This window comes from Mus musculus, chromosome 9 (assembly GCF_000001635.26).
Source record: "Mus musculus strain C57BL/6J chromosome 9, GRCm38.p6 C57BL/6J".
NCBI lineage: Eukaryota > Metazoa > Chordata > Mammalia > Rodentia > Muridae > Mus > Mus musculus.
This window is the reverse complement of record NC_000075.6, coordinates 6,523,763-6,534,902: the sequence shown is the minus strand read 5'-3', so window position 1 is coordinate 6,534,902 and position 11,140 is coordinate 6,523,763. Positions and strand designations below refer to the sequence as shown.

The window sequence follows — 11,140 nt, the reverse complement described above, 5'->3', positions numbered from 1 at the left end:
TGTGTGTGACAGGTTCTATGGGAATGGACTCAGGAGCAGCACTGTCTCCTAGACATGATATCTTTGTTGGATTCAGGAGCTGCTGTAAACATCTTCTGGCTGTCTATACATAGTCCTGATGCTAATATCCTTCCTTTTTTTTCTTGTCATAAAGAAAATAAAAAAGGGATAGGGAGGCTGATGGTGAGGGGGAAATAGGGGTGTTGGAACTCTTAAACTGTTTCCGGCTGTCTAGAGGTGTCGTCAATTTTGGTGTATAGCTGACTTTCACCATCAGGACCTACTTGATAGCCATTTGAGTCAGGCTTCTCTGTGAACAGTGGCTGGTAATCCTATAAAAGGAGCTGATTAATTATTCAGTTATTTTTTTTTTTTTATTTTCGTCATAGGAGGAATGTGGAGATGAGGGTAATAAGGCAGTGAGCAAACAGTAAAGCCAGGAAAATAAGAGGAGGCATTAAGAAAGGCAGTATCCATTTTGGTATAGGGTTTTCAAAAACCCAGGCCTTATGTTCTCTGCTTTTCAGTGTGTCTGATTGTAGCTCCTTGGTTTTGTTTCTCACTATCCCAACATTCTTCTTGCAGAAACAGGAAAAGACAACCTTCTTCAGCTGTAAGGACATCTAATCTCCATCAGTTCTGAAGCACCACTGCTGCCCAAGAAGCGACCTGGATTTGGATGGTGAGCATGGTTTGGATTCCTTCTTGAAGACTGCTGTCAAGCTGAAAAGAGAACTTCTTGTGTAAGATTAGGGCAGTACTCAGCTCTGCCATTCCAGTACCAGCACCTATACTTAGTTATTCCCACAGAGGTCAGGAATGGCAAGACTGAACTTTCCTCTTGTTATGTTAGGCAGTTATTGTGTCTACAACTGGGATTGGTAGAGATTCTTTTTTTGTGGATTACTCCTAATTCAGGGAAAAGGAATGCCAACATGCAAACTCCTGACTAGCATGTCAGGTAGATGATGATATACTTGAATGCCACAGAGAATTGACTATAGGGCACTGTGGCAGAGATGAGATATCAAGGTTTATGGTTCTGTTGCAGAGTAGGGAGCTTAGCATTCCTACAGAATGTGTCCCGGATGTCCTAAAACAGTTTGCCATGCCAAAACAAAAGAGAGAAGGTATGGGGTCATGGCAACATAAAAGTTGGGGCAACTGATGAAAGGTGAGGTGAGGTTTCTCTGCAGGATCATTGGAGAAGCTATAAATGGCAATGGTGAGTTAGTTCCAGGGGGTACACATAGCCAGCAATCTTTAAAATGACCAGGTCTGGTGATGTTACGGAGTTGTTAGGCTGAGATCAGAGTCTGACACAGAAGGCAAAGTGACAGGTTAAGTACTATTGATGAGAGGGAATGTCAAGGAGGTAAGGACCTTGGAGGAGGGTTTGATTACTTCTCCTAATGTTCCTATATCAAGAGGTTGGACAATTGAGACACACTTTTCTCTGGATGTACTTACAGGGACCCAGATTGACTTTTACAATAGAGCTTACCAACAATCCCTGTTTCCCACCTGAGATTTCATGGATCTTGGATACAGAAGAAGAGGGTCTTGCATTGTTGATAGAAGTAGTGATTGCTTTGTGATTCTACTATATGTATCTGGCAAGACCAATATGGGCAGCCCCCGTATTTGTCTGGTCAAAGAGGAAGCAAACAAAGAAGTCGTAGTATTTAGATAGAATGGTGGATATAGGGATGACAGCAATGTGGATTGTCTCCTGGCATCCAGCTATGGGGCAGTTTCCTGACCTTATTTGAAAAAACTGTTATTAATGAGGGTTTCTTGAACCTTGAATCTCCAGATGTGAGGGCTGCCTGGGAACAAACATCAGGGGGAGGTTGAGAAGCCCATGTCTAATCCAGTGAAGTTGAACACTGCTGTTGAAGTGGAGTCTCATTTTCTGTGACTGGGGACAAGGTGGGTGTTCTCAATGTCTTCTGGAGCTTAAGAGAGCAGGGACCTGTTGGGGTAGATATTTAGGAAAAAGAGTCATTTTGTGTGGAGGGGTGAAGGTTTGAGATAGGACAGGTGGACTCAATGTGAGAGTTCCTTGAGTTTAGCATCTAGGAGTCATGAGAAAAACTTTGAAGGGACTCTGCCATTTAGGAGAGAGAGATGAGGGCCGATGATCTAGAGGGGGAGAGATGAACCCTGTAGGGCAGCAGGTATGGGGGAATAAAGGGAGTGGGAGAAAATCCTTGTCCCACCAGAGTTCCTGTGTTCTGGGCGGGTGGATGCAGAGGAGTGTCACATGCTTTCCACATGGCCCCAGGTGGGTGTCTGGCTGTGGGAACCCACAGACTCCAACCCATGTCGGGGTGTGGGTGGGCAAGGGGCAGTTCAAGGTCTCTGGGCCTGACAGAGGCCAGAGATAACAGGTTCTCAGTTGCAGGCATCCCAGATGCCATTGGGCACCGCAGAAGAGCTGAGAACAAAGTGAGGGCGCCTGGGATGGCTTGGACATCCCCAGAGCAAAGAGAGGGGAGGGAAGGGAGAGAGAGGACGCTGGGTGGTTCCCTCATGAGTGAGACTCTTTGGTCTGGTCTGTGGCTGGAGCACAGGGAGGCCTTATGGTGGGAGGTTAGACACTGTCCTTTAGGGGAATGCCTATCCCATCGTTCAAGTACTGTGGGCCTTGATGAGCAGAGACGGTATTAGGTTTTAGAACTTTATTGTAGACAGGCAGAGAGAAAGAGAAAAGGTAAGAGAGAGAGACCAGCCATGGCCATGTGGAAAGAAGAGGGGAAGGGAGGGAGAAAAGGAGAGCTAGAGATGAGAGTAAGAAAGGTGAGAACTTAAGAGAGAGGAGATTCCAAGCAGCACCTTTTATAGTGGGCTGGGTTATCTTGTTGTTGCCAGGTAACTGTTGGGAGGAGCATACCTGGCTATTGTCAGGTAATTGTGGGGGTGGAGTCTAGCCAGAATGCCAGGAGCTTGGGGCTTTGTCTGCATGACTTATGGTCACAGAATTGTAGGGTTGGGGGCTCTGTGGTGTCAGGTACCTGTCTCTGGGAATGTGGCTCACTGTTCTGTCCCTTGTAGAGTTCCCTACAGGGTCTCTGGAGCAAGCCTTGCTCAACCAAAATAAGCACCTTTCATGGTACCACAGAACCTGGTTTACAATGTTGACACTGAGTAGGTAGGGGACAGCATGTGGCCTTGGTAGACAGTGGTCAGCAAAGTTTAATAGGAGAAAGTGCAGGTGACAACATTATGGAGTAAGTTGGTGATCAGGGAGGGGAGAGTATTGAGATGAAAGACCAGGAGTTACTACTGCATGACCATACATGAGTTTGAAAGATGAGATGAAAAGAGGTTACTTGGGGAGAGCTCAGAGCCTAAAAAAGAGCCAAAGGTAGGAGTTTTACCTAATTGAGGTGAAGTTCCTATGACAGGTTGACAAGAGAGGTTTTTTGGGAGTAGTATTTTTCCTGAAGACTAGGGGAGATAGGGAATATGAAAATGCCAGGGGATTTCTTGGGCTTTTGATAAAGTTTGAGACACTAGAGAAGTGAATTCAGGGCCATTGTCTGACTGGATGGAGGCTGGGACACCAAATCAGAGAAGTCTCTCAAAGGAGAGCAGAGACTTTCTGAGCCCTTTTGTTGGTGATTGGGAATGCCTTCACCCACCCGGAGAAGGTGTCCACCAAGACCAGAAAATACTTGTCATGTTTGACAGTGGACATGTGGGTAAAGTCAAGTTGCCAGTTTGTTTCAGGAAGGAAATCTCAAGTCTGATGGGTAGGAAAAGGCGTACAAGGATACCTGACAAATTTTGAGAGAGGCAGTGATACATTTTAAGAAACATAAGTCCTCAGGAGTAGGCTATACGTGGGTTTCAACAAAATAAGATGAGTAGATATCAGGATAAAGGAGTTGGCAAAGATAGGATAGAGTTTGAGTGTCTGGGGGGTAAGGGAACTGCTGTGGGTTGTAGTGAAAAGATGTCCTGGAGAGTGTGAGATGATTCTAGGACCCTAAGGGCCACATCTCTAGCTGCCTTATCTGCTTAGTGATTTCCCTTGGAGACAATAGAGTCATCTCTCTGGTGGGATCTGCAGTGAGCAATTCTAATAGCTGTGGGAAGATGGGATGCCTTTAGCAAGGCCGTAATTTGGTTTGCATTAGTTACTGATCCTCCTTTTGTCATAAATAACCCACACTCTTTCCAGATAGTGGCATGAGACAGGAAGATATGAAAAGCATATTTGGAGTCTGTGTAGATATTTAGAGTTTGTCTCTGTGGCAGTGGAAAGGCAGGGTTAAGTGCTAGTAGTTCATCCTGTTGATTGGTGAGCAGAAAGGGCTTGTGCCATCTCTGTGTCTAACACTATAGCAGAGCCAGCTCTTCTGGCTCCTTCATGTATAAAGCAGCTGCCATCTGTATACCAGATATAGATGGTCTGGGACAGTGCTCCCTTCTTGTGAGAAGGACGCAGCAATAGTTCCTCTAAGTTTCAGTGCAGGAGTGAGATAGGGAGTGGTTATATTTGGTTGAGGAAGAAGTGTGGAAATATTAAGAGGAGGATATGATTGGAATGTAAGTGTGGCGTCTTCTATTAGTGCTACCGAAAGGGAAAGAACCCCGGAGGGAGATAGTTCTTAAGCCTTTGTAAGTTAGGAGCTGTGACAAGTTATAAGAAGAGAAGACGGTTATAGGCAAACCAAAGGTTTGTTTTTTGGACTCTTGAATAGGGAGTCCAGTGGCTAAGGTATGAATACAAGGTGACCATCCCTGGAAAGTTAGATCTAGGTTTTTTTTTTTTTTTTTTTTTTTTTTTTTTTTTGACAGGTATGCTACAGGTGTAAGAGAGAGTCCCAGTTGGTGACCTAGGACTTCAAGGGCAAACCCTTCCTTTTCTGTTACATACAGCTCCCTGACAAATCAGATCAGGGAGGTGTAAGGATGGGGCCTTAAGGAGAGCCTGTTTGAGCCTTTGTAAAGACTTGGAAACAGGTTTGAGAAGAGTTTCATGGGTGGGGCTTAATATTGCTTCATAAAAGGGGTGGGGAGGGAGGGTAAAGGAAGGAACCGAGAAACATAAAATACTGGCTATCCCTAGGAATGATAAAATCTCTTCCTTTGTAGAAGGAACAGTTAGAGACTGAATCTGATTCTTTCTATCTAAAGTAATAGCTTTGTGAGTTGGGGTAATTGTTAATCCTAAATAGGTAACTAGAGGGGTGGATAGTTGGACTTTTGAATGTGAGACTCTGTAGTGTCCACTGGACAGGAAATTTAGAAGAGTAGAGGTGTCAGCTGGGCTAATTCTGAGAGAGGGATCACAGAGAAGAATGCCATTTACATAATGGACAATCTTAGATTTAGGGAGAGACAGAGAAAGTAAGTCAGAAGCCAGCACCTGGCTAAACAGGTGTGGGATGTCCTAAAATCACTGAGGTAGAACTGTCCAAGTGAGTTTGGTAGAAAAGTGGTTGCCAGGGTCAGTCTAGGTAAAGGCAAAGGTGTTCTGTGACTGGGCATCTAGAGGATTAGAGAAGAATGCATCCTTGAGATCTAAGACTGAGAAATGAGAAGTTCCTGAAGGAATAGTGGAAAGAAGTATATAAGTATTAGCCACAATATCATAGAGAGGGACAACTGCAGAATTAATGAGCCTGAGATCTTGAACCAGGCAATAGGTACCATTAAATATCTTGACTGCTAGTATAGAGGTGTTAAAAAGGAAAGAGTTAGGACAGAGGACTTTTGTCCTTAAGAGGTCAGAAATGAGAGGATTAAATCCCCTGAGGCTCTGGAGAGAGAGGGTTTTGAGCTTGGATGATGTACCTGGTAGGGTCCTGTAATTGCATGACAACAGGAGAAAGGCATTTAGCAACATACTGGTTCTGGACATCCCAGACTCAGGGATGACTCAACTTGAGAGGCTGGCAAAGGAAAGAACATTTTAGCCTTAGTAGACTAAGAGGAGGAGGAAAGGGGCTGCTGGTGAGCTTGGGTTCAAGAAAATTGGGGTCAAAATAAATTGAGGCTCCCAAATTAGGTAAGATTCCTTCCCAATAAGGAGACAGGACACATTGGCACTACCAAAAAGGAATGGGTAAGAAGAATATCCCTAAAATGCAACTAAGTAGTGAGGCTTATTGAGGAAATAAGGCCATCCTCCCACCCCAATAATAGGGGCAGGAGGAGAGGTGGGACTAAATTAGTATGTTGTGATAGAGCCTTTGTAAGGAGTTCTAAAAATTAAGTCAGGTTTTCTTGTTTATCCTGAGTGACCTCTTTAAGGTTTTGAAAATTTACTGGTTTAAGGCTGCCCTATAGAGGCAGGTTATGATTCTGTCTCTAGATAGAATATAGATTGGGAAATTGTAATTCCACTGAGGGGCCTGGTCAGATTGTATATGCTGAGTCTGTTGGATGAGTCTCATCTGCATGTATTTTGGCTTGTTCCCAAACTTGCCTGTGCAGATTCACATCTCCCACTGCCACATGGAATTAAAGCCACTGGATGACTCATTAGCCTTATCTACCCAAGTACCCCCAGGTTGGAAAATTCCAGTCGGTGGGCATGGCCCCTTCTCCCAAAGAGGTTTGGAAAGCTATCTCCATGGTCCCTGTGAACCTTCCAGCTGATGCCCCAGTTTAGGACTTCAACTCTTCGGTAACCCTCTCCCTCTCAAAAGTGGTTTTCTCTCACTGCTGATGAAAAATCCTAAGCTTAGGTAAACAGCTCTCCCATGGCCCAGGCCCCATTCAATCACTAGCTGCCACATGAGGACCCGGTAAGTCTAGAGTTGGCTGCCTGCTCTGTAGTTTTTATTTTATTTCTGTGACACTGGTAGGAATATTTTAATAACATCCCTCACCCAAAGGGAAGGTCTTTGCCTCCACATCCCTATTGGGACACCTCTGAGTCTAATTCACAGGCAAAACTTGGCTCCTATACCCACCAACCAATAACTCTTCATGGCTACTTAAAGGAGTTTTTAAAACTCACCAGGGATCCGTTCTCCTCGCCCCCCCCCCCCCACCTTATTCTTTTGCTTCTTGTTCTCTGCTCTGGTTCCCAACCCCCATGATTCTGCCACTGCAGAACACTTTCATTCTGCCCTTCTTGTTTGCACCCAGCTCACACTGAGCTGCCTCTGACCCACACCCCTGCTCTCTCACACTCTGCCCAGTACTTTTCTCTGCTTGTCAAAGTCATTTAGCAATTAAGATAAGGGTTTTGTTCTATCCTACCTTGGTAAATAATGGTTTCTAAACAGTAAAATGTTAAAGATTATTGTCTTAAATATACATTTAGCTTTATTTTTTTCTACTGTCATTAAGCTACAATGTGTTCTCTTCATTTTCTAGATACATTCTTGAACAAGTAATCAAAGTAAATACAGGTTGTCTAACTCAGATACAATTAATAGAATAGCTGTCATTCCTGTCAAAAAAAATCTGCTAAATGTAATGTTAAATGTTTAAGCTTGTGGCAGAGACACCCAAAGCCTAACATGACTTCCACCAAGGTCTCTGAGAAGATATGGGCACAGTGACAAGAGTCTACCTGTATTGTGGTATGATGACCACTGAGAAACACTGTTAAAGTCCAGTGCTTGGACTACACTGTGGACAAACAGAGGATACCCGGAGAGTTAAATGTTTCATATTGCCCAAGTTAGGGTGGACCATTTCTCATTTTGCATGTACCTACTTCATGGGAAAAAGTTTTTAGTTTTCTAGAAACTCTTTAGGTAGTGAATTATGAACCAACCTCTGTCATTTTAATTGGTATATGACTCCTAGATTATAATTTATTCTTCCCAGTTTTCTGAATACATTGACAACTAAGGTAACAATAGCTTGACACCTAGAAAACAGACCTCTAGATCCTTACCTCAAGGTAATCCACCACCTTATTAGCTCATTAGTTAATTTGTTAACTAGTTAAGACTACCAGATCTCTTATCAAAAATACAGGTTTACCTTGCTCACAGACTTCATAATAAAAGATACAAAAGTTCAGATGTAAAATTTCACAGATAATAACATTCTGTTACTTCCTTATTTAAGCTCAGCTTCCAATGACTAAATGCTTCATATTTCCTCTTCTTGTTATGCTACTGTCATAACATTAATTGGTATAGTTCTAATAAATTAGCCTAACTCTAATAAAACATTCCACTATACAATCTAACTGTATAATCACAACTTTAGTTTCCTTTGATTATCTTTTGCTAAACTATATGATCAACTATCATATTCACAAGGTCAAGTTTTTTAATTTCCTTTGTCTTTTAAATAGATTATCTTCAACCTCCTAGACAGAAAGAAAAAAACCTTTCTTGCTCCTTCTGCTCCACAAAAGGGTTTTGTCTTCCCTAAAAGCATCTTAAAAACTGTTCATGTTAACCAACTTATCACTTTTGTAAATTTATAAGCTACAAGAAACACACTAAGATCTACTTTTCATAGACCAAATAGACTCTGTGCAGATAAGTATACCTGCCAATCAATAACTTAAGTTCCTACTTGCTACATATCCCAGATGGCAGGATTCCTCTCCTGTGCTCTGGGATTGGGCTTCCCTCACCCTGAACCACCAAGACATAAGGGTCTCAAATTTACATTCAAATGTACACCTAAGATTTTTTTTCTCCTAAATGTACTTAACTTTATTTTCTACCTCTAATATATATGTGTGTGTGTGTGTGTGTGTGTGTGTGTGTGTGTGTGTGTGTGTGTGTGTGTGCGTGCGTGCATGTTTGTTTCTGCATCTTGTAAAGTCCAGGTGCTTACTTAAAATCTACATCCAGAAAAGCAACCCACGGATATGCCAATCTACTCTCACAGACACAGACTCTTTTAATGAACCTGCTCCTTCCTATCTATGCACAGATGGTTCCACAGATTCTAGATATCAAGGAAACTGTCAACTGTCCTAAGACTTGACCAACATCCTCATCCCCTTTTTTTAAGTTTCCCAGAGGCAAATCACCACAAAGTCAGCAGCAAATAGCTACAGATCATGATGACTCTATTCCTGCTTCACCATCATATCTTTCTAGTTTTCATTTTTTAATTGAACAAAAACAGAGGAATGTTACCATTCCTTCTAGACCCCACCCCACAGTTACCATGTATGCCTGACTCAGTATAAAAGGGATTATTTGGCTCCTCAGCACTCTCTTACTCTCTTACAGTCTTACTCTCTTTTTTCTTTGTCACTTCTCTCTACATTCCTCTTCCCCATCTCTCTAAGAGGCTTGCCTCTTCTCTCTCTTCCCCCCTTTTTCTCCCCCTCTCTCTTACTCATGTTCTCTCTCTCTCTCTCTCTCTCTCTCTCTCTCTATATATATATATATATATATATATATATATATATATATGCTTTTCTCTTTCTAGTCCCTCAACTCCCCTCCCTATGCTCTAAATAAACTCTATTCCATACTATACCTGTCATATAGCTGGTATGTTAGGGGCAGCGATGCCTCAACATGGGGCCACAGAGGCACCCCCTTCCACCTTACCATATCCCACTTTATCAATCATATCCCTGGCTATCCCGAGCTTTTGTCCCCACCAGCAAGAACCTCTGCACATAAGGCTCTGAATGGTACCTCTGCACATAAGGTTCTGAATGGTACCTCTGCACATAGGGCTGAGGTGCACTAGGACCCTGAAGCTGACAGTCTGGAGGTCGAGCAGCAAGCTGGCTTTCGCCAGCTCCTTTTTGCCTTTTTCTGGACTGAGTAGCTCGCTTTTTATCTTGCTGGTACCTTTCTCCCTTATAACGAACTGCTTCCTCCTCCAAGTCCATTTCTTCAGAGGAGCTAAGTCCTTCATCTGATTCTGAGCTACTAAGAGCTAGCCGCTTAAACTCATCTAGTGGCGGGTATAAGTTCCTTCTACTAGAAACCTCCGCTGATTGATCTTTTTTCTTTTCTTTTTCCTTCTCCTTCCTTCCAATCTCTCCCCAGGTATTCTTCCCTGACATTAACTTTTCCTCGGGTTCAAGACCTGTGGAAAGGCCTGTATGCTTAATTAGTGCACCATGTTTCCTCTTTGCTCCTACTCTCTCTCCCCGCTTTACCTCTGATAAACTGTCTTGAATTTCGTCCAGAATTCTCTGCCCTGCCTTAACCACTTGTTGACATGTGAAAAGGAACAAAAAGGCTTCTAACACTGGAGAAAGTTCAAGGCCAGTCATACCTGGTAAAGCTGTAATGTCCCACAGTTCTGGTTCCGCCTCGAGAATGAGGGATCTCCCTTGCGCCAGTGTGATGGTAGTTCCCGGGTTTCTCGGCGCCACTTATCCTGAGCTTTTGACCCTGCCGGCAAGAACACACTCAGGACAACTGGAATCTTCTGTGGCAAAGCTTTTATTGCTTACTTATCAGGAGGGAAGACCCCGAACCCAGAAAATGGCGCTGCTTATATAGCTCGCAGTGTGACGTTTCAGCACCTGATGTGGCATGACAGCTCCTGATTCGTTGCTCACCCATCACCCCATTACTACGCCCTGAGATGGGCAGTGACTAGGCGTGAATTCACTCTTGCAGTTGCGCATAAGGCTTTTTTACTAGTTAGGCACAGTGGAAGCCAGTGCCATCTTATAATGGCGATTGCTCACGGCACGGCTCTCCACACCTGGCTTCTTTTTCCTTCTAATAAAACACAACACTGGGAATGTTTTCAAAGGAAGTTTTAGGAAAATTGGCTTCTTCTCTCCCTTTTCTTTCCTGACACTATGAGCTGAGAAGTTTTCTTGCTTTGCCATATGACTCTTTCATAGGTAGTTATTTATTGTAGGCCCCAAAGCAGTAGGACCAACAAACAAATCATGTACCAAGACTTCTGAAACTGAGAACTCAGATAACCCTTTTTTGCTAAGACAGTAACCACAAGGGCTTTATATACAAATAGAAAGATGACACATATTCTTTCCAATAATTACTACTCACCACATGCATGTGTATGTGCAAGCACACATGTTCCTACAGGACTAAGTTCTAGTAAGGAGCAACATGGTTCCTGAATAAGATCTTCCATTGCCCATTTTCCATGGACATGCCAGTTTTAGTAACTATTCTTTCACCAAATGATCTTCACAGGGTATAAGGAGAGAGAGAGAGAGAGGGAGAGAGAGAGAGAGAGAGAGAGAGAG

The 11,140-nt window shown here is 43.2% G+C and overlaps 1 protein-coding gene across 1 annotated transcript in view; it reads right to left on the bottom strand.

Moving 5' to 3' along the window:
* Positions 1-618: 618 nt before the first annotated feature.
* The window catches only part of Pdgfd (platelet-derived growth factor, D polypeptide), a 365,922-nt gene continuing 355,400 nt past the window's right edge, over positions 619-11,140 (bottom strand). Inside the window, exons 6-7 of the mRNA XM_011242370.3 lie at positions 10,186-10,304; positions 619-723 (exon numbers count right to left, since the gene is read on the bottom strand). Of these exons, the coding sequence (XP_011240672.1) occupies positions 634-723; positions 10,186-10,304 (209 nt within the window). The 3' untranslated portion in view covers positions 619-633. The remainder of the gene's footprint in view (positions 724-10,185; positions 10,305-11,140) is intronic.